The sequence below is a fragment of the Ranitomeya variabilis genome, chromosome 2 (assembly GCF_051348905.1).
Source record: "Ranitomeya variabilis isolate aRanVar5 chromosome 2, aRanVar5.hap1, whole genome shotgun sequence".
Classification (NCBI taxonomy): Eukaryota; Metazoa; Chordata; class Amphibia; order Anura; family Dendrobatidae; genus Ranitomeya; species Ranitomeya variabilis.
Window position 1 is genome coordinate 602,534,995 of NC_135233.1, and position 23,709 is coordinate 602,558,703.

The 23,709-nt window shown below is 46.8% G+C and overlaps 1 protein-coding gene across 2 annotated transcripts in view; it reads left to right on the top strand.

The window, feature by feature from the left end:
• The window catches only part of LOC143807261 (DNA topoisomerase 1-like), a 102,508-nt gene extending 97,603 nt beyond the window's left edge, over positions 1–4,905 (top strand). For both annotated transcript variants that reach the window (XM_077288606.1, XM_077288607.1), the window contains 3 exons: positions 3,457–3,551; positions 3,957–4,106; positions 4,652–4,905. In XM_077288606.1, coding sequence (XP_077144721.1) covers positions 3,457–3,551; positions 3,957–4,106; positions 4,652–4,754 — 348 coding nt within the window. In that variant the 3' untranslated portion in view covers positions 4,755–4,905. The remainder of the gene's footprint in view (positions 1–3,456; positions 3,552–3,956; positions 4,107–4,651) is intronic.
• The last annotated feature ends 18,804 nt before the right edge of the window (positions 4,906–23,709 follow it).

Sequence of the window (23,709 nt, forward strand, 5' to 3'; positions counted from 1 at the left end):
ATTTCAGGCTGATAGGCCTGAGTCTTGTCCACCTGACAGACTGTTTGTCCCGGATAAGTGGACCAGCAGAGTCATTTCCGAGGTTCATTCCTCGGTGTTGGCAGGTCACCCGGGAATTTTTGGCACCAGAGATCTGGTGGCCAGGTCCTTTTGGTGGCCTTCCTTGTCAAGGGATGTGCGGTCATTTGTGCAGTCCTGTGGGACTTGTGCTCGAGCTAAGCCTTGCTGTTCTCGTGCCAGCGGTTTGCTCTTGCCCTTGCCTGTCCCGAAGAGACCTTGGACACATATCTCCATGGATTTCATTTCTGATCTTCCGCTATCTCAGGGCATGTCCGTTATCTGGGTGATATGTGATCGCTTCTCCAAGATGGTCCATTTGGTTCCTTTGCCTAAGCTGCCTTCCTCTTCCGATCTGGTTCCTGTGTTTTTCCAGAACGTGGTTCGTTTGCACGGCATCCCTGAGAATATTGTGTCAGACAGAGGATCCCAGTTCGTTTCCAGGTTCTGGCGATCCTTTTGTAGTAGGATGGGCATTGATTTGTCGTTTTCGTCTGCTTTCCATCCTCAGACTAATGGACAGACGGAGCGAACCAATCAGACTTTGGAGGCTTATTTGAGGTGTTTTGTCTCTGCTGATCAGGACGATTGGGTGACATTCTTGCCATTGGCTGAGTTTGCCCTTAATAATCGGGCTAGTTCCGCCACCTTGGTTTCGCCTTTTTTCTGCAACTCTGGTTTCCATCCTCGCTTTTCTTCGGGTCATGTGGAGCCTTCTGACTGTCCTGGGGTGGATTCTGTGGTGGATAGGTTGCAGCAGATCTGGAATCATGTGGTGGACAACTTGAAGTTGTCACAGGAGAAGGCTCAGCGCTTTGCCAACCGCCGCCGCGGTGTGGGTCCCCGACTACGCGTTGGGGATTTGGTATGGCTTTCTTCCCGCTTTGTTCCTATGAAGGTCTCCTCTCCCAAATTTAAACCTCGTTTTATTGGGCCTTACAAGATATTGGAAATCCTTAATCCTGTATCTTTTCGTCTGGATCTTCCTGTGTCGTTTGCTATTCACAATGTATTTCATAGGTCCTTGTTGCGGCGGTACATTGTGCCTGTAGTTCCTTCTGCTGAGCCTCCTGCTCCGGTGTTGGTTGAGGGCGAGTTGGAGTACGTGGTGGAGAAGATCTTGGATTCTCGCCTCTCCAGGCGGAGGCTTCAGTACCTGGTCAAGTGGAAGGGCTATGGTCAGGAGGATAACTCCTGGGTGGTCGCCTCTGATGTTCATGCGGCCGATTTAGTTCGTGCCTTTCATGCCGCTCATCCTGATCGTCCTGGTGGTCGTGGTGAGGGTTCGGTGACCCCTCACTAAGGGGGGGGTACTGTTGTGAATTTGCTTTTTGCTCCCTCTAGTGGTTACTAGTTTTTTGACTCTGGTTTTTCTGTCATTCCTTTTATCCGCACCTGGGTCGTTAGTTAGGGGTGTTGCTATATAAGCTCCCTGGACCTTCAGTTCAATGCCTGGCAACGTAGTTATCAGAGCTAGTCTGCTGTGCTCTTGTCTACTGATCCTGGTTCCAGTTATATCAGCTAAGTCTGCCTTTTGCTTTTTGCTATTTGTTTTGGTTTTGTATTTTTGTCCAGCTTGTTCCAAATCTATATCCTGACCTTTGCTGGAAGCTCTAGGGGGCTGGTGTTCTCCCCCCGGACCGTTAGACGGTTCGGGGGTTCTTGAATTTCCAGTGTGGATTTTGATAGGGTTTTTGTTGACCATATAAGTTACCTTTCTTTATTCTGCTATCAGTAAGCGGGCCTCTCTGTGCTAAACCTGGTTCATTTCTGTGTTTGTCATTTCCTCTTACCTCACCGTCATTATTTGTGAGGGGCTTCTATCCAGCTTTGGGGTCCCCTTCTCTGGAGGCAAGAAAGGTCTTTGTTTTCCTCTACTAGGGGTAGCTAAATTCTCCGGCTGGCGCGTGTCATCTAGAATCAACGTAGGAATGATCCCCGGCTACTTCTAGTGTTGGCGTTAGGAGTAGATATATGGTCAACCCAGTTACCACTGCCCTATGAGCTGGATTTTTGTATTCTGCAGACTTCCACGTTCCTCTGAGACCCTCGCCATTGGGGTCATAACAGGGCCCCCTTGATCTGGAGAGCGTGCAGAGCCTCTCTGGGGGCTCACTTGTCCTGGAGGGCATGCAGAGCCTATCTGGGGACAGCATTGGTCTGTAGGGCGTGCAGAGCCTCTCTGGGGGCCCCCTTGGCCTGAAGGGCATGCAGAGCCTTTCTAGGGGCCTCCTTGGGCTTTTCTGTACCCTGGTCCTGCAGGTGTGAATAAATGGCATGATGACATCCTCCGGCCACGACCTACATTGTGCAGGGATCTCCTCTACCCTCCAGCGCCCCCAGCATGGCTCCGAGCAGGCGGTTTACATGTTGACATATTCCTTTAACCCCTTAGTGACGGAGCCAAATTTTTGAAATCTGACCAGTGTCACTTTATGTGGTAATAACTCTGGAACACTTCAACAAATCCCAGTGATGTTGAGTTTGTTTTTTCGTGACACATTATACTTTATGATAATGGGTAAATTTAGGTCGATATGTTTTGTGTTTATTTATAAAAAATATCAGAAATTTGAGAAAAATTTTAAATTAGCAATTTTCAAACTTTGAATGATTATCCCTTTAATCCAGATAGTCATACCGCAACAAAACATTAATAAAAAACATTTCCCACATTTCTGCTTTACATCAGCACCATTTGTACAATGTTTTATTTTGTTAGCATTTTAGGAGGTTTAATAATGTAGCAGTAATTTTTCATTTTTTCAAGGAAATTTACTAAATTTATTTTTTTAGGGACCTATCCATGTTTCAAGTGACTTTAGGTATCCTATATATATTGGGAAACCCCACAAAGTGATGCCATTTTAAAAACCGCACCCCCTGACATTTTGAAAACTGCTGTCAGGTAGTTTATTAACTCTTCAGGTGGTTTTCAGGAATTAATGCAAAGTGGAATGACAGAAATTAAAATGTGTATTTTTACCACCTAAATGCCTCTAACTTCTGAACAGATTACTACAGCTGTCAGACTCTAAGGCCGCTATTTGGACGTGAATTGCCATGGCAACCATCAGGACCACAAAATCATGATCTGAGGGCACCGATTGGGATAAAGAGGAAGCCCCCACACTCTGTTAACCATTTATAATGATGTAGTCACTATTGACAGCAGCATCTAAGGGGTTAAACAGATTTGGACGGTGCAAACACGGATCGTGGCTGATACAGCAAGTTGTCAGCTATAGTGAACAGCCAGCAGCTGCTGGATTGTCACCTGTATGGGGAGGATATTCTCTTATATCTTAGGTCAGGTAAAAGACATATTGGCTGTCATTAAGGGGTTAAAAGTGTTTTTTTCACATTTTTATGTCGAAAGCACTTATTCTATTTCACCAGATTGAAGCCAAAAAAGAACAGATTATATTGGCCAAGAAGGAGCTAAAAGACGCCAAGAAAGAAGCTAAAGAAAACGACACTGAGAAGCCGCGGAAGTAAGTGCACCCCCCCCCCCCCCGGGGGACCGAAATGTCATCATCATAAGATCAGGGTTTAATCTGTTAATTTGTCAGGGATGTGTCCTGTTTCCCCCCGGAATATTATTTCACCTGCAGTCAGACAGGGGAATTGTGGAGATCTTTTCAATAAAAGGTCATCCTTGTAATAGAAGGATCAATCAGGTCCAGCGGAATGGGAGTGGGGTCCTCAGGGGCGGGACTAGGACTTATAAAAGGGAGACTACCCCTGATCATAAGTGATCACAATTCTTATTGGCTATTTAAGAGCTCCATCTCCCCCCATAACACATGTGCTGGGTTTTAGAGCCACTTCTGAGTAATATTTCGCCCACTTTATGGACACATGGGCGGTGAGCGCCATATCTTTCCTGTATCCCGTAGAGTTGTGGAAAGCAAGAAGAAAGCCGTCATGAGAGGTGAGGAGCAGCTGATGAAACTGGAGGTGCAGGCGACGGACCGAGAAGAGAACAAGCAGATCGCCCTGAGCACCTCCAAGCTAAACTATCTGGATCCCAGGATTTCAGTGGCCTGGTGAGTAGCGGAGGAACACTGACGGGTCACGTATGGGAATTCTGTGTTTTTTCACTAAGGGTATGTTCAAATATGGAACTTTTTATTTTTTTTTTATTTTTTTTTCCTGCAGCAAAAATCAGACTTCGCAGCAAAAAACACTTCTTAAAATATGCGCGTTTTTCATTGTTTTTTTAGGTTTTTTTTCCATTTATTAGACTGGAAGAAAAAAAAATGCACAAACACTAAAAAATATATAAAAATAGGTATATCTGCAGCATGCATTTTTTTTTCAATTTTTTTTAAATTACTTTTTAGAAGTGGCTCTAAACGAATTAAAAAAAAAAAAAAAAAAAAAAAAAAACTTTACAAAAAAACCTCGCTCCCCTATCTCCCCCTCCACAAAAAAAGCTTTACCAGAAGCCGTTTCTGCCTGAAAAACGTGTAATCATGTCCTTACAGCCCATTATCTGGAATAGGGATTGTAATACCTCAGTTCCCCTCTGGAGGCGCTGCAGGGAAACTAAACACTGCTAGATGTAACCATATCCACGGTTTTCTTATAGGTGTAAGAAATGGGACGTCGGCCTTGAGAAAATCTACAACAAGACCCATCGGGACAAGTTTGCTTGGGCCGTTCACATGACGGACACGGACTTCGTCTTTTAGCGCTGACTGTTCAGACTGATTTTATTTTGCACTTAAACAGCTGATTTTAATGACATTGAACAGGACCACAAGGCTTTTGTGCCGATTTTATCTGCATTTTTAATTACCTGTATTAAAAATTGATGGAACGATTAATTAATGTTTTTACAAATATCTTATTCTTATTATGACTGCTTCTATCTGTTGTGGTTGAGACTGCTTGTCATTTGCCGATATGTCCAGCAGAGGGCAGTGTGCACTGTTAACACGGAAGTAACATGTTCACATGGCTAGGTTCACATTGCGTTAGGGCAATCCGTTTAGCGCTAGCGCTTGCGGATTGCGCTAACGCAATGTTTTTGTAGGGGCCGCGTTTAGGGGTCGCGCTAACGTCCCCGCTCTCGCAGATCCCCGATCTGCAAGAGCGGGGAACGGACCTCGGGCGCGCCGCGGACGCTGCAAGCAGCGTCCGAGGCGCGCTACAAAAGAACGGCACATCGCTAGCGCGAGCCGAAAAAGGCACGCGCTAGTGATGCGCTACAGGCAAAATTTACATTGCTGTCAATGGGTGCGCTAACGGACCCGTTGCATGGCGTTAATTGCGACATTTTCGCCGTGCAACGCTGTCCGTTAGCGATCACCCACTAACGCATTGTGAACCTAGCCTAATAGCTATGGGGCAGTTCATGGCTCTTAACTCCAAGTAGAAGTTTTACTTACCCCTTTGACTTTACATTTTTTTTTGGGTGGGGGCGAAGCTGTAAAAAAAAAAAAAAAAAAAGTAACATGAAACATCATGTATTTTACATCTACTTTGCTTGAAATGTTAAATTCCATGTAAAAAAAAAACCCACTGCATTTATTCTAGGTGTGTACATAACCATATGCCTTGTTGCACCACAGACTGTCCAGGAGTTGACTGGTGCGGTAATCCAGGTCTGGGAGGAGATCTATCAGGAGCATGCCCAGGCATTGTACAGCAGGGAGGTCATACAGGCACATGGAGGTCACACACACTACTGAGCATCATTTCCTTGTCTTGAGGCATTTCCACTGAAGTTGTATCAGCCTGTAATTTGATTTTCTGCTTTGATTTTGAGCATCATTCCAAATCCAGACGTTCATGGGATATTAGTTTGATTTCCATTGATCATTTCTGTTTTATTATTCTCAGTGCATTCTGCTATGTAATGATTAAAGATTTGAAACGGGAATATTTCATTCAGTGATATCTAGGATGTGAGATTTTAGTGTTCCTTTTTTGAGCAGTGTATTACAGAATAGGGCTCATTACACCAGGATGGGGTTCAGGATAAGGGGCATATACAGTTATATGAAAAAGTTTGGGCACCCCTATTAATCTTAAGCTTAAAGGGAACCTGTCACCACGTTTTTGGAAGATGGGATAAAAATAGCGTTAAATAGGGGCAGAGGTGGGCGTTACATTAGTGTGTTTGTTATGCGTTTATTACCCACCTAAGTTGCCGAAATACCTTTGCAAAGTCTCCGTTTTCGCCTGTCAATCAGGCTGGTCTGGTCAAAAGGGCGTTGTCTTCCCCCAGATTTTGCGTAGTTTTCCGTTGGTGGCGTAGTGGTGTGCGCATGCCCAAGGTCCCGAATCCTCTGCCAGGGGATTTAAAAGAGCGCGCTGTTCGTTATTTCATTGGTGATCAGTGGGCGCGGCCATCTTCCTTTGGCCGCGCGTGCGCAGAAGCGGCGCTCTGCTGGCCGCGGCTTCAGGAAAATGGCCGCGGGATGCCGCGCGTGCGCAGATGGATATCGCGGCGGCCATTTTCCTGAAGCCGCGGCCAGCAGAGCGCCGCTTCTGCGCACGCGCGGCCAAAGGAAGATGGCCGCGCCCACCGATCACCAATGAAAACGAACAGCGCGCTCTTTTAAATCCCCTGGCAGAGGATTCGGGACCTTGGGCATGCGCACACCACTACGCCACCAACGGAAAACTACGCAAAATCTGGGGGAAGACAACGCCCTTTTGACCAGACCAGCCTGATTGACAGGCGAAAACGGAGACTTTGCAAAGGTATTTCGGCAACTTAGGTGGGTAATAAACGCATAACAAACACACTAATGTAACGCCCACCTCTGCCCCTATTTAACGCTATTTTTATCCCATCTTCCAAAAACGTGGTGACAGGTTCCCTTTAATGTTTTAGAAAAATTGTTTTTTTTTGCAACAGCTATTTCAGTTTCATATATCTAATAACTGTTGGACACAGTAATGTTTCTGCCTTGAAATGATGTTTATTGTACTAACAGAAAATGTGCAATCTGCATTCAAACAAAATTTGACAGGTGCATAAGTATGGGCACCCTTATCATTTTCTTGTTTTAAATACTCCTACCTACTTTTTACTGACTTACTAAAGCACTATTTTTTGTTTTGTAACCTCATTGAGCTTTGAACTTCATAGCTAGGTGTATGCAATCATGAGAAAAGCTACTTAAAGTGGCCACTTGCAAGTTGTTCTCCTGTTTGAATCTCCTCCGAAGAGTGGCATCATGGGCTCCTCAAAACAACTGTCAAATGATCTGAAAACAAAGATTATTCAACATAGTTGTTCAGGGGAAGGATACAAAAAGCTGTCTCAGAGATTTAACCTGTCAATTTCCACTGTGAGGAACATAGTAAGGAAATGGAAGAACACAGGTACAGTTCTTGTTAAGGCCAGAAGTGGCAGGCCAAGAAAAACATCAGAAAGGCAAAGAAGAAGAATGGTGAGATCAGTCAAGGACAATCCTCAGACCACCTCCAGAGAGCTGCAGCATCAACTTGCTGCAGATGGTGTCACTGTGCATCGGTCAACTATACAACACACTTTGCACAAGGAGAAGCTGTATGGGAGAGTGATGCGAAAGAAGCCGTTTCTGCAAGAACGCCACAAACAGAGTCGGCTGAGGTATGCAAAAGCACATTTGGAGAAGCCAATTTCTTTTTGGAAGAAGGTCCTGTGGACTGATGAAACCAAGATTGAGTTATTTGGTCATACAAAAAGGCTTTATGCATGGCGGCAAAAAAACACAGCATTCCAAGAAAAACACTTGCTACCCACAGTAAAATTTGGTGGAGGTTCCATCATGCTTTGGGGCTGTGTGGCCAATGCCAGGACCGGGAATCTTGTTAAAGTTGAGGGACGCATGGATTCCTCTCAGTATCAGCAGTTTCTTGACAATAATGTTCATGAATCAGTGACAAAGTTGAAGTTACGCAGGGGATGGATCTTTAACCCCTTCACCCCCAAGGGTGGTTTGCAATTTTACAATTCTGACCACTGTCCCTTTATGAGGTTATAACTCTGGAACGCTTCAACGGATCCTGGTGATTCTGACATTGTTTTCTCATGACATATTGTACTTCATGATAGTGGTAAAATTTATTTGATATTACCTGCATTTATTTGTGAAAAAAAGGAAATTTGGCGAAAATTTTGAAAATTTCGCAATTTTCCAACTTTGAATTTTTATGCAATTAAATCAGTGATATGTCACACAAAATACTTAATAAGTAACATTTCCCACATGTCTACTTTACTTTACATCAGCACAATTTTGGAACCAAAATTTTTTTTTGTTAGAGTTATAAGGGTTAAAAGTTGACCAGCAATTTCTCATTTTTACAACACCATTTTTTTTTAGGGACCACATCTCATTTGAAGTAGTTTTGAGGGGTCTATATGATAGAAAATAACCAAGTGTGACACCATTCTAAAAACTGCACCCCTCAAGGTACTCAAAACCACATTCAAGAAGTTTATTAACCCTTCAGGTGTTTCACTGGAATTTTTGGAATGTTTAAATAAAAATGAACATTTAACTTTTTTTCACACAAAATTTACTTCAGCTCAAATTTGTTTTATTTTACCAAGGGTAACAGGATAAATTGTACAACATCTTTTGGGGTCCATTTTCTCCTGAGTACGCTGATACCCCGTATGTGGGGGTAAACCACTGTTTGGGCGCATGAGTGCTCGGAAGCGAAGGAGCGCCATTTGACTTTTCAATGCAAAATTGACTGGAATTGAGATGGGACGCCATGTTGCGTTTGGAGAGCCCCTGATGTGCCTAAACATTGAAACCCCCCACAAGTGACACCATTTTGGAAAGTAGACCCCCTAAGGATCTTCTCTAGAGGTGTGTTGAGCACTTTGACCCACCAAGTGCTTCACAGAAGTTTATAATGCAGAGCCGTAAAAATGAAACAAAAATTTTTTCCCACAAAAATTATTTTTTAGCCCCCAGTTTTGTATTTTTCCAAGGGTAACAGGAGAAATTGGACCCTAAATATTGTTGTCCAATTTGTCCTGAGTACGCTGATACCTGATATGTGGGGGAGAACCACCGTTTGAGCGCATGGCAGAGCTCGGAAGGGAAGGAGCATCATTTGGAATGCAGACTTAGATGGAATGGTCTGCAGGCGTCACATTGCGTTTGCAGAGCCCCTAATGTACCTAAACAGTAGAAACCCCCCACAAGTGACCCAATATTGGAAACTAGACCCCCTAAGGAACTCATCTAGATGTGTTGTGAGAGCTCGGCCGCGCTCCCCCCGTGAGTGCGGCCGATCGCGCTGGACGTACTATTCCGTCCTTGGGAATTAGGGCCCACCCCACATGGACGGAATAGTACGTCCAATGGCAGAAAGGGGTTAAGTAAGACAATGATCCAAAACACAGCTCCAAATCTACTCAGGCATTCATGCAGAGGAACAATTACACTGTTCTGGAATGGCCATCCCAGTCCCCAGACCTGAATATCATTGAACATCTGAAGGGACCATTTGAAGAGGGCTGTTCATGCTCGGCGACCATCAAACTTAACTGAACTGGAATTGTTTTGCAAAGAGGAATGGTCAAAAATACCTTCATCCAGGAACTCATTAAAAGCTACAGGAAGCGACTAGAGGCTGTTATTTTTGCAAAAGGAGGATCTACTAAATATTAATGTCACTTTTCTGGTGAGGTGCCCATACTTATGCACCTGTCAAATTTTGTTTGAATGCAGATTGCACATTTTCTGTTAGTACAATAAACCTCATTTCAAGGCAGAAACATTACTGTGTCCAACAGTTATTAGATATATGAAACTGAAATAGCTGTTGCAAAAAAAAACAATTTTTATAAAACATTAAGCTTAAGATTAATAGGGGTGCCCAAACTTTTTCATATAACTGTATAGCAGGATGGGGGCTAGAATACAGGGCATATATACCAGGATGGAGGACATTATGCCAATAAAAAGACCAGGATATGGGGACATTATAGCAGAAAGTGGACCAGTACGGTGTAATTCTAGTTAGTTTTTGTTTTCACATCCAGCGTCGGACTGGGGTAGTTTGGGCCCACCAGAGAAAATCATTCTTGGGGTCCACCATGCCTAAGGTGTACTAGCTGCAGAGTCTTCCCTTAGCTTCCATCTTGTCAAGCTGATATATAGTTGGAAAAAATTCCCTGATTATCTGTCCAAACAATCGCCTGACAAACAAGCAAGATGCTCATATGTTGGGTGCAATGATTTTTATGCTTGGTTTAAAAACATCCTTATCGGCAGCAGATAATTTTGTGTAAACAAGTCAAGTGCTGCCGAGAACAATTATATTTGATAAGCACAGAAAGATTGTATTAATTAGACATGTGCCACATACATGCACACCAGTCACACGCTAGAAACAGGACACATACGCACCAGTCACACACTAGACACAGGATTAGAGCTATGCGGACCTCTGTATATTTGGATCTGGCCAGTCCGTTAAAAAAAACAAAAAACTAAAAACTTTGGGTTCAGGTACCAGAACAGGACCCAGACTCCATTCACTTTGAATGGGGGTCTCGAACATCAAGTGTATGCCATGACGGTGCAGCAAACATCGCTTCTGATTGGCGGTAAAATCATTACCACCGGTCAGACAGCCGCGATTCATTTGACAGCGTGAGCCTGCAGCAGTGATTGTAGGTATAATGTTTACTTCTGGTCACTGGCGTCAGCTAATGGGGACTACTGCTCCCATCAGCCTACGCCTGCTGCTAATAACGGCAAGAGCAGGAGCGGCTGATGGGAGTATTCATCAGCTTGCACTTTAAATAATTAGAAATAAAAAACGGCATGGGTTCATCTATATTTTTGATAACCAGCCAGGCAAAATTGACAGCTGGGGGGCTGGTGTTCTCAGGCTGGTAAGGGGTCATTGATATTGCTCCCCCCTGCCCTAAGAATAGCAGACCACAGCCGCCCAGAAAAGGTGCATCTATTAGTTCTGCCAACTCTGGCCTTTACTCCATTACTAATCCTATAGTTATATGGTAAATAAACATACAGCCAGAATAAAGTCCTTTAATTGAAAGAATGACAGACTCCTTTAATGAATCTAAATTAAACCATACTCATGTCATCGTCGCCCATTCCATAGAAGCCACTGTCACAGTCCTCTCCTCACACGGCTCCATGGTACAGCCCCTCAGTCCTCTCCTCACACGGCTCCATGGTGCAGCCCCTCAGTCCTCTCCTCACACTGCTCCATGGTGCAGCCCCTCAGTCCTCTCCTCACACGGCTCCATGGTGCAGCCCCTCAGTCCTCTCCTCACACGGCTCCATGGTGCAGCTCCTCAGTCCTCTCCTCACACGGCTCCATGGTGCAGCTCCTCAGTCCTCTCCTCACACGGCTCCATGGTGCAGCCCCTCAGTCCTCTCCTCCTCACACAGCTACATGGTGCAGCCCCTCAGCACTCACCTCGTCACATAGCTACATGGTGCAGCCTGTCATTTTACGCCTCAGCACAGCGCTGCTTCCTGCTCTAGGGTCTTCACTGGACTGAAGAAGGCCCCGCCCCTTCCCGTGACGACATTCCCTCCAAAAATCAACTCCGTTTTAGACGCACTGTGCTGCGAGTGTGCAGTCTCACAGTGTGACGGAGCCAGCTGTGCTGCGAGTGCGCAGTCTGTCTGTGAGGGAGCCGGCTGTGCTGCGAGTGCACAGTCTGTGACTGAGCCGGCTGTGCTGCGAGTGTGCAGTCTCGCAGTGTGTGAGGGAGCCGGCTGTGCTGCGAGTGCACAGTCTCTCAGTCTGAGGGAGCCGGCTGTGCTGCGAGTGCACAGTCTGTGATGGAGCCGGCTGTGCTGTGTGTGCAGTCTCGCAGTGTGAGGGAGCCGGCTGTGCTGCGAGTGCGCAGTATCGCAGTGTGGGAGGGAGCCGGCTGTGCTGCGAGTGCGCAGTATCGCAGTGTGTGAGGGAGCCGGCTGTGCTGTGAATGCGCAGTCTGTGTGTGAGGGAGCCGGCTGTGCTGTAAGTGAGCAGTCTCAGTGTGTGAGGGAGACGGCTGTGCTGTGAGTGCACAGTCTGAGGGAGCCGGCTGTGCTGCGAGTGCGCAGTCTGTCTGTGATGGAGCCGGCTGTGCTGTGAGTGTGCAGTCTTGCAGTGTGTGTGGGAGCCGGCTGTGCTGTGAGTGCACAGTCTGTGATGGAACCGGCTGTGCTGCGAGTGCGCAGTCTGTCTGTGAGGGAGCCGGCTGTGCTGCGAGTGAGCAGTCTCAGTCTGTGATGGAGCTGGCTGTGCTGCGAGTGCGCAGTCTCAGTCTGTGATAGAGCCGGCTGTGCTGTGAGTGTGCAGTCTTGCAGTGTGTGATGGAGCCGGCTGTGCTGTGAGTGCGCAGTCTCAGTCTGTGATGGAGCCGGCTGTGCTGTGAGTGCGCAGTCTCAGTCTCAGTCTGTGATGGAGCCGGCTGTGCTGTGAGTGCGCAGTCTCGCAGTGTGTGATGGAGCCAGCTGTGCTGTGAATGTGCAGTCTCGCAGTGTGTGATGGAGCCGGCTGTGCTGTGAGTGTGCAGTCTCACAGTGTGTGATGGAGCCGGCTGTGCTGTCAGTGTGTAGTCTCACAGTCTGTGAGGGAGCCGGCCAGAAGCTGGCTGGCAAATTTTAGCCTGGGGGGAAAAACACAAAGCACTGGCCCAGGAGTGGTGGATCATATTTATGTTAAGGAGTCTAAGGGTACCGTTACACAAAACGATTTACCAACGATCACGACCAGCGATACGACCTGGCCGTGATCGTTGGTAAGTCGTTGTGTGGTCGCTGGGGAGCTGTCACACAGACAGCTCTCCAGCGACCAACGATGCCGAAGTCCCCGGGTAACCAGGGTAAACATCGGGTTACTAAGCGCAGGGCCGCGCTTAGTAACCCGATGTTTACCCTGGTTACCATCGTAAATGTAAAAAAAACCAAACAGTACATACTCACATTCCGGTGTCCGTCAGGTCCCTCGCCGTCCGCTTCCTGCACTGACTGAGTGCCGGCCGTAAAGTGAAAGCAGAGCACAGCAGTGACGTCACCGCTGTGCTGTGCTTTTACTTGCCGGCCGGCAGTCAGTCAGTGCGGGAAGCAGACGGCTAGGGACCTGACGGACACCGGAATGTGAGTATTTTCCTTTTTTTTACATTTACGATGGTAACCAGGGTAAACATCGGGTTACTAAGCGCGGCCCTGCGCTTAGTAACCCGATGTTTACCCTAGTTACAAGCGAACACATCGCTGGATCGGTGTCACACACACCGATCCAGCGATGACAGCGGGAGATCCAGCGACGAAATAAAGTTCCAAACGATCTGCTACGACGTACGATTCTCAGCGGGGTCCCTGATCGCTGCTGCGTGTCAGACACAGCGATATCGTATGGATATCGCTGGAACGTCACGGATCGTACCGTCGTAGCGACAAAAGTGCCACTGTGAGACGGTACCCTAAGGTCTCACATACCATTCAGCGTGAGTAGTGCGCATCCGAGTTGCAACTGATAAGAATCCATTTCATACATACTATACGTAAATGGTTTTTGTAGTAGAGTTGAGCGAATTTTTCAAAAATCAATTCTGATTATTATCAGAATATTGTATTTGCAATATTCACTGAACGCAGCTGAACGTCATTGGAGGCAATGGGAGTCGAAATGACCGAATATGTTGGTACCAGTATGGCACAAATATGGCAATTTCAGATTCGGCCATCGATTCCAAACATATTCACTCAACTCTACTTCTCAGCAGCCATACCGTAAAGTGTTACACACAACAAATGCTACCTTAGATGCCAGCCTTAACCTGTTTATATCTATAATCGTATGCCTCCTTGTAGGAACACTCCAGTGTGCGCAGTCACAATGTAAGACTGATCTACACTTTAGTTTTATTTGTGTACTGAATTGACTTATACACTTAGGCCACATTTCATCTAATTATTTTTGCTAGAATTCTGGCATAATACACTTTGAAAATGTGTGCACATCTTGAATTTGTTAAAAAATTTTGTGGCTTTTGCCATTTTCACCCAGTGTTGGCCAGATACAGCAAAGTAGTAAGAACATGGGCGGCAAGTATTATGGCAAAACCAGTCAACCAAATTCGTCAAAAGTTACCACACTTTAGTGGCTTAACTTAAGCTCCGGTACCTATAATGTCCTTTGTAAATGTCTATCCTTACACCCTAAGGCTATGTGCACACGTCCGGAATTACCGCGGAAATTTCGCAACTCCCTGCTGCTGGAAATACGCATGCGGAATTGGCATGCGTATTCCCTCTAAACACTAGTGTGGTGCCCCAGGGTCCTGGTTGTCACAGTAGCATTGCTTTCCTCACTGGGAGAGTGATGTTGCGTTTGGAAGCAATGAAGGATATCTTTTATCAGGTAACCACAACGCATACAACATGTTCACACTTCAGGCCAGAAGGGAGAGTTCTAAGCCTAGTTTAGGGTGAACTCCCATATAAATATATTCTGATCTGGAGGAAAAGGAGTTCAGTTTCAGTAGATTGTCAGAGAGATAGAAGAAAGCAGACCGACAGAGTGTCAGGAGGCCTGAAGGGGCCGTGTAGTCTGAAGCACTACAGCTCCTGGAAAAGGGACATACAGAAAGCCGAACATTGTTCAGTGAGCGTAGCACAGGAGAGTAACATCAGGGGAGACCAGCTAAGAGCAGGCTGCCTCCTTCTGAGGCGCAGATAACCGGTAGCCGGACCACCAAGGTTGTAAGGACTCTACGACTTACATCAGAGACCGGCAGGACAGCTGAACTGCAAGTTACCTCTCCGCCACACACACGAGACACAGTAATACATAGAGCCCGGGGCGTGCTAGAGTCCCTGTAAAAAGGCTCGAGTTACTTGTCATGCAGGTATTGTTCTATCCTATAAGGGGGGGCAGAGAGAAGAACTGTGATGACCTTATCTGAAGCCATAGGCAGTACGGGACTACAACACCACCGCGCTAGAGGAAGGCTTTTAACTCCACCTGGTAAAGGGGACTCTGGATTCTCTTCCAAGCCGGCCGGACCCTGCCTACCCTGTGATCTGGTACCCTGGACTGTGGCTGCCCGAAGTCTTCAGTAAATCAGGTAAAGAGACTGCAAACCTGTGTCCTTGTTTTTTACTGCGCCATTCACCATCTTCCATCTACACACCGGGAGCCCAGGGGATAGACTTCACCTGTGGGAAGTTATACCATCTAGCTGCCATAACATAACCCCAGAGGACCGGGTTGCCACTGTGACATTCCCCTGTGAACACCGGACCCAGTAATGGGTAACCCACGGCCTTGGCGGGCGACTCACTAGCGTTTTGCAAGCGTAATAAGCTTGCAGAATGCTAGCGTTTTCCAAGCGATCTGCGGCATATGCAGCATCAATAGTAAAAAGATACAATGTTAAAAATAATAAAAAAAATAAAAAAATCGTGATATTTTCACCTTACGGCGGCCCCCGCAGCCTTCCCACTCCTCGCGATGCTTCCGTTCCCAGTAATGCCTCGCGGCAATGACCCCAGATGACGTAGCATCATGCGAGACCGCTACGTTATCACAGGTCATTGCCATAAGGTATTACTGGGAACGGAAGCATCGCGAGGAGCGGGAAGGCTGCGGGAGCCGCTGGAAGATGAGAATATCACAAATTTTTTTTTTTTTAACACACGTATATGGTTCCCAGGGCCTGGAGGAGAGTCTCCTCTCCTCCACCCTGGGTACCAACCGCACATGATCTGCTTATATCCCGCATGGTGGGCATAGCCCCATGCGGAAAGTAAGCAAATCAATGAATTCCTATGTGTGCGGAATCCCCGCGATTCCGCACAAAGAATGAACATGCTGCGTATTTTTCTGGAATGCGATTTCGCCCTGCTTAAAAAAACGCAGCATGTGCACAAAAAATGCGGAATGCATTCTAATAATAGGATGCTTAATGTATGCGGGTTTTTTTAGCTGTTTTATTGCGTTTTTATAGCTGAATACCACCGAAAAACGCAAAAAAATCCGGAACGTATGCACACAGCCTAACCGCTTTGTAGTGAGCTTTATTACACAACTCCCTACACTTCTCCCCACTAATGATGAGCGAGCATGCTCCGGTGCTCTCTGAATATTTTGGCGTGCTCGTAGATTATGTTTTTGTCTCCACAGCTGCATGATTTGTGCCTGTTAGACAACCTGAACACATGCAAGGATTGCCTGTTTGTTAGGGAATCCCCACATGTATTCAGGCTGTCCAGCAGCTGCAAATCATGCAGCTGCGAAGACACAAACATAATCTACGAGCACGCCAAAATATTCAGTGAACACCCAAGCATCTTGCTCATCACTACTCTCTACCTATCTAATCTCTAAAAGTATTTTTTTTAATTCATTTCCTGTGGCGTTTTGTTTAAAGGGAACCTGACTGCAAAAAAACGCTATTAAACTACAGCCATGGGAATAATCTGCAGGTTAATAGTGTTACTAACCTGCCCAGCGCCCGCATTTAGCCGAACGCTGCAGGGGAGAAAATGAACTTTATTCCCCCTTCAGTGTTTGGGTTTCAGTCACGGGGTGGGGGTAGCACCGGTTCAGTCACCGCTCTGAGTATACAGAGTGATGGCTGTAACTGCACCCCCGGCCCTGAATGACAGCACTCCCCAATGCAGAGTATCAGTCAATGAAGGGTGCGGTTACAGCCGCAGCTCCGTAGACTCAAAGCGGTGACTGAACCTGTGTTAGCACCATCTCCATGATGAAGATGTGAACGCTACATGGAGAATTAATTTAATTTTCTTCCTGCAGCATTTGGCTAAGTGCAGGCGCCGGGCAGGTTAGGAACGCTATTATCCTGCAGATTAACCCCGAGGGTGGTTTGCACGTTAATGACCGGGCCAATTGAGGTTATAACTCTGGAACGCTTAAACGGATCCTGGTGATTCTGACATTGTTTTCTCGTGACATATTGTACTTCATGATAGTGGCAAAATTTCTTCGATATTACCTGTGTTTATTTGTGAAAAAAACTGAAATTTGGCCAAAATGTTTAAAATTTCTCAACTTTCCAACTTTGAACTTTCATGCCCTTAATTCACACAGATATGTCACACAAAATACTTAAGTAACATTTCCCACATGTCTACTTTACATCAGCACAATTTTGGAACCAACATTTTTTTTTGTTACGGAGTTATAAGGGTTAAAAGTTCGCCAGCGATTTCTCATTTTTACAACACCATTTTTTTTTTAGGGACCACATCTCATTTGAAGTCATTTTGAGGGGTCTATATGATAGAAAATAACCAAGTGTGACAGCATTCTAAAAACTGCACCCCTCAAGGTGCTCAAAACCACATTCAAGAAGTTTATTAACCCTTCAAGTGTTTCACAGGAATTTTTGGAATGTTTAAATAAAAATGAACATTTAACTTTTTTTCACAAAAAAATTACTTCAGATCCAATTTGTTTTATTTTACCAAGGGTAACAGGAGAAAATGGACCCCAAAAGTTGTTGTACAATTTGTCCTGAGTATGCCGATACCCCATATGTGTCACGGGGATACAAGGAGGGCGAGAGCTAATAACCCGGGCCCCTGCAATTTCCCTCAGACTAGGGAAACCCTGTCTGACCCTCTACCTGAAGTTTACACTGAAGGTGTGCATGTTCAGGCCTCCACCCTCACCCTGACTCCCGATTCAGCCCTAGACTGGACACCACCGCCCACCACCCAGTGAATGCAATAGACCAATACCCACAGTTATAACAAACAAGGATAAAGGAAAATATACACCACGCCGCAGTCAATCAGGAATACACTATAACGGTGCAGGGCAAAATAAATACAAATTTAGGAAGGAGTAAATAAGACAAAGGAAAATACACCACCAGCAACGATTCTCCAACAACCAGCTCTCCACTCCGGACCGAGATAACTACGGATAAGACAGAAGCTATAATCGGCGACGCCCAAAGATCAGGAGAACCATTTAAAGGAAATGGGCATGGCCCAGCTTCCAATCCGAGGATCAGATAAATTAACCCCGGAGCAGCCAGACGAAAACTAGCCGACGCCAATGAGCAAACAGTGGTCAAACGCGGAATTACTGCTGTCTGTCAGACGACCTGGTCTGAACAGTGTCCGACATGACAATATGTGGGGATAAACCACTATTTGGGCACATGGCAAAGCTCGGAAGGAAAGAAGCTCTGTTTGACTTTTCAATGGAGAATTGGCTGGAATGGAGATAGGAAGCCATGTCGCGTTTGGAGAGCCACTGATGTGCCTAAACATTGAAACCCCCCACAAGTGACACCATTTTGGAAAGTAGACCCCCTAAGGAACTCATCTAAATGTGTTGTGAGAGCTTTGAACCCCCAAGTGTTTCACTACAGTTTATAACGCAGAGCCATGCAAATAAAAAATATTTTTTTTTTCCACAAATTATTTTTTAGCCCCCAGTTTTGTATTTTCCCAAGGGTAACAGGAGAAATTGGACCCCAAAAGTTGTTCTCCAATGTGTTCCGAGTACGCCGATACCCCATAGGTTGGGGTAAACCCCTGTTTGGGTGCACGGGAGAGCTCGGAAGGGAAGGAGCACTGTTTTACTTTTTCAACGCAGAATTGGCTGGAATTGAGATCGGACGCCAAGTCGCGTTTGGAGAGCCCCTGATGTGCCTAAAAAGTGGAAACCCCCCAATTATATGTGAAACCCTAATCCAAACACACCCCTAACCCTAATCCCAACGGTAACCCTAACCACACCTCTAACCCAGACACACCCCTAACCCTAATCCCAACCCTATTCCCAACCGTAAATGTAATCCAAACCCTAGCCCTAACTTTAGCCCCAACCCTAACCCTAACTTTAGCCCCAACCCTAACTGTAGCCTTAACCCTAGCCCCAACCCTAACCCTAGCCCTAACCCTAGCCCTAATGGGAAAATGGAAATAAATACATTTTTAAATTTTTTTTAATTTTTCCCTAACTAAGCGGGTGATGAAGGGGGGTTTGATTTACTTTTATAGCGGGTTTTTTAGCGGATTTTTATGATTGGCAGCCGTCACACACTGAAAGACGCTTTTTATTGCAAAAAATATTTTTTGCGTTACCACATTTTGAGAGCTATAATTTTTCCATATTTGAGTCCACAGAGTCATGTGAGGTCTTGTTTTTTGCGGGACGAGTTGACGTTTTTATTGGTAACATGTTCGGGCACGGGAGATTTTTTGATCGCTTTTTATTCCGATTTTTGTGAGGCAGAATGACCAAAAACCAGCTATTCATGGATTTTTTTTTGGGGGAGGCGTTTATACCGTTCCGCGTTTGGTAAAATTGATAAAGCAGTTTTATTCTTAGGGTCAGTACGATTACAGCGATACCACATTTACATAATTTTTTTTGTTTTGGAGCTTTTATACGATAAAAACTATTTTATAGAAAAAATAATTATTTTGTCATCGCTTTATTCTGAGGACTATAACTTTTTTATTTTTTCGCTGATGACGCTGTATGGTGGCTCGTTTTTTGAGGGACAAGATGACGTTTTCAGTGGTACCATGTTTATTTATATCTGTCTTTTTTATTGCTTGTATTTCCACTTTTTGTTTGGCGGGATGATAATAAAGCATTGTTTTTTGCTTTGCTTTTTATTTCTTTTTTTTACGGTGATCACTCAAGGGGTTAGGCTACTTTCACACATCAGATTTTCGCCGTCAGGCTGAATTCAAATACTTTTGGAAAAAAAAATGGATCCATTGCAAATTGTTAAAAACTGATGCGGCGGATCCGTTCTTTTTGCCGGACTAGCTGATATCCGGGCCCTAGCTGAGAGGGAGAGACTGCTACAGGGCATGCTCAATTGAAAAAAAAAATTGAATCCGGTGCCGGATTCATCATTTCACAGATCCGGCGCCATAGGCTTTCATTATAGCAAACTCCGGAAGCCGCCAGAGTCGTCGCTGTCCGTTTTTTCAACGGACAAAAAAAAACCATTACTCCAGGATGAAACGTGTGGCCATCCGTCACAATCCAGCGCTATTACAAGTCTGTGAGAAAAAAACGGATCTGGGGGCAACTTTTGCCGGATCCATTTTTTTCTAAATTCGCCGGATTAAGCCTGATGGATGTATGAAAGTAGCCTTAACTAGTGGGACAGTTTTATAGGTCGGGTTGTTACGGACACGGCGATACCAAATATGTGTACTTTTTTCTTGTTTTTGTTTTATTTACATAAAGAAATGTATTTATTGGAACAGTACTTTTTTTTTTCATTGTTTAGGAATTTAAAAAAATAAATTTTTACACAGTATAATTTTTTTTCAAACTTTTTTACATTTTCCCAGCGTGGGATCTGACACTTTGCACAGCAGTGTGTCAGATCAGTGATCTGACAGGGAGTAAAAGAGGCTTCTCAGGTCCTGCTCTCAGGACGCACTGACAAGCCACCTCCCTGCAGGACCCCGCGGCCATCTTGGATCCAGGGGCCTGTAGGAAGGGGACCCTCGGAACAATGTGACCACATTGCATTGGTCTGAGGGAAGCCTGCAGGGAGCCCCCTCCCTGCGCGATGCTTCAATATGCCACCAGAACGCTGCAATCTTGTATTAAAGTGCTGAGAGCAGTCCGTGAAAATCAGCTGACACCCGGCTGCGCTCACCCCCGTAATCACAGCCGATCACTTAGATGTACTATTCCGTCCATGGTCATATGTGCCCAGGTCACATGGATGGAATAGTACGTCTGATGTCAGAAGGGGTTAAGATTAGCCTCTGAAGAGGTCTTGCAATCATGGTGACAGTCTGTGGGAAATGTGCTTCATCTCTGCCATCACATCTTCTGTAAAACAAGAGGTTGTAAGGGGGCAGAGACACCAGTGACACCCCACAGCTTCTACCACCACTCTCCAAATACGCAGTGAAGCTGTATACACACACACCTCGGCTTCATTGTCGCTCTCCCTGCGCAGGGCCCGGATGGAGGACACAGCCAAACGCAAGATTTTCAAACTTGGCGCTAATGGCTGACAGAGTCCGGTGTCACCGCTGCTTCACTGTGAACACAAAGTGCGTTGATAAATCTGGTGGCCATACACCCAGCTACTGCGCATTAACAGAAATGTGCAGCTACACATCCCCACGTACACAGACACACACATCCCCACGTACACTGATACACACACACGTCACTACAGAGGCGTATATACTCACACGGCCCTATGCACATCACCATGGAAACGTATACATACGCCACCATGTACACAGGTCACCACACACACGGTTGCACACACTGGGGGCCGGCTGGGCTGTGAGTGCGCAGTCTCACAGTGTGTGATGCGCATATACACAGTTCACACACCCAGACGCACATGTACACATTTCACCACATACACACTTCACCAAGAACATGCATGCACACATACACGTCATCACACACACAACCATACACAGGAATACACTGACTTGATCCTGCATTTAATCACACAGAATGAGACAGAGAAACTTCCACTCCTATTTCTGCCTGCCCCACAGATATGTACCCCAATAACTGCCCTCCAGATGACTATCAACCATGAATCCCCCCCCCCCAAACAACTAAGAAGCAGACACCAGGCCTCCATGATTGCCTGCAGCTACTCACACACCTGAGGTAAGGCAGCACACTGAGTGACTGCAGGCTGACTGAGCAGGAACACTACAGTACAGCCTCTAGGGACGGCTTCTGCACCAATCACAGAGCTGGAAGGACATTACTGCTTCCAGTGACCTTGATGCTGCTTATTGGGAAGAGCAAATAAAGGTACAGTGCGGCTTCTAAAGTAATGTGTGGCTGAGCGGCCCAAAGCTGCCGCTAGGAGATCAGCCCAGGGGGCAATTGCCCCTCTCCGGCCCAGCCCACCCCTGGAGCCGACTGTGCTCAGTCTCAGTGTGTGATGGAGCCGGCTGTCCTGCGAGTGCGCAGTGTGTGTGTGATGGAGCCGGCTGTGCTGCGAGTGCGCAGTGTGTGTGTGATGGAGCCGGCTGTGCTGCGAGTGCGCAGTGTGTGTGTGATGGAGCCGGCTGTGCTGCGAGTGCGCAGTGTGTGTGTGATGGAGCCGGCTGTGCTGCGAGTGCGCAGTCTCAGTGTGTGATGGAGCCGGCTATGCGCAGTCGCACAGTGTGTGATGGAGCCGGCTGTGCTGCGAGTGCTCAGTCTCAGTGTGTGATGGAGCCGGCTGTGCTGCAAGTGCGCAGTCTGTGTGTGTGATGGAGCCAGCTGTGCTGCGAGTGCGCAGTCTCAGTGTGTGATGGAGCCGGCTATGCGCAGTCGCACAGTGTGTGATGGAGCCGGCTGTGCTGCGAGTGCGCAGTCTCAGTGTGTGATGGAGCCGGCTGTGCGCAGTCTCAGTGTGTGATGGAGCCGGCTGTGCTGCGAGTGCTCAGTCTCAGTGTGTGATGGAGCCGGCTGTGCTGTCAGCGCGTGATAGAGCCGGCTGTGCTGTGAGGGCAGTCTCACAGTGTGTGATGGAGCCGGCTGTGCTGTGAGGGCAGTCTCACAGTGTGTGATGGAGCCGGCTGTGCTGTCAGTGCGAAGTCTTAAGGCCCAGTCTCACACAGCGACGCTGCAGCGTCGCTGTGTGGTCGCTGGGGAGCTGTCACACAGACAGCTCTCTCCAGCGACCAACGATCAGGGGAACGACTTCGGCATCGTTGAAACTGTCTTCAACGATGCCGAAGTCCCCCTGCAGCACCCGGGTAACCATCGGGTTACTAAGCGCAGGGCCGCGCTTAGTAACCCGATGTTTACCCTGGTTACCAGTGAAGACATCGCTGGATCGGTGTCACACACACCGATTCAGCGATGTCAGCGGGACCTCAACGACCAAAAAAAGGTCCAGGCCATTCTGACACGACCAGCGATCTCGCAGCAGGGGCCTGATCGCTGGTACGTGTCACACATAGCGAGATCGCTACTGAGGTCGCTGTTGCGTCACAAAACTTGTGACTCAGCAGCGATCTCGCTATGCGAGACGGGGCCTTTAGAGCGTGATAGAGCCGGCTGTGCTGTGAGGGCAGTCTCATAGTGTGTGATGAGCCAGCTGTGCTGAGTGCACAGTCTCACAGTGTGTGATGGAGCCGGCTGTGCTGCGAGTGCTCAGTCTCACAGTGTGTGATGGAGCCGGCTGTGCTGCGAGTGCTCAGTCTCACAGTGTGTGATGGAGCCGGCTGTGCTGCAAGTGCTCAGTCTCACAGTGTGTGATGGAGCCGGCTGTGCTGAGTGCACAGTCTCAGTGTGTGATGGAGCCTGCTGTGCTCATACCAGATGCCGGCCGTCTGCACTTCTCAGTAATTTGTGACGTCCTGTGAGCACTCTCATCACCTGCTGATGCAGCTTCTATTGATCTCATCCAGCACTACGCAGCCGAGAGCAGTGAGTGCAATGAGGTCAACAGAAGCCGCAGCAGCAGGTGGTGAGAAAGAACTCACATCACTTGTTGCTGAGCAGTGCAGACGGGCACCGGGTATGGAATAACACTCACTGCGTGGTGCACGCGATCAGAATACAGGGCAGAGCATGCAAATGAAGGAGGCAGGCGTTGTGGGAGCCCACCGGAGGTTTCTCCAGTTTCCCGGTGGGCCAGTCCGACCATGTTCACATCACCCTTTCTTCACTACATAGTCTTCCCTTGTTAGATATTAACCCGTGGATCCCCCA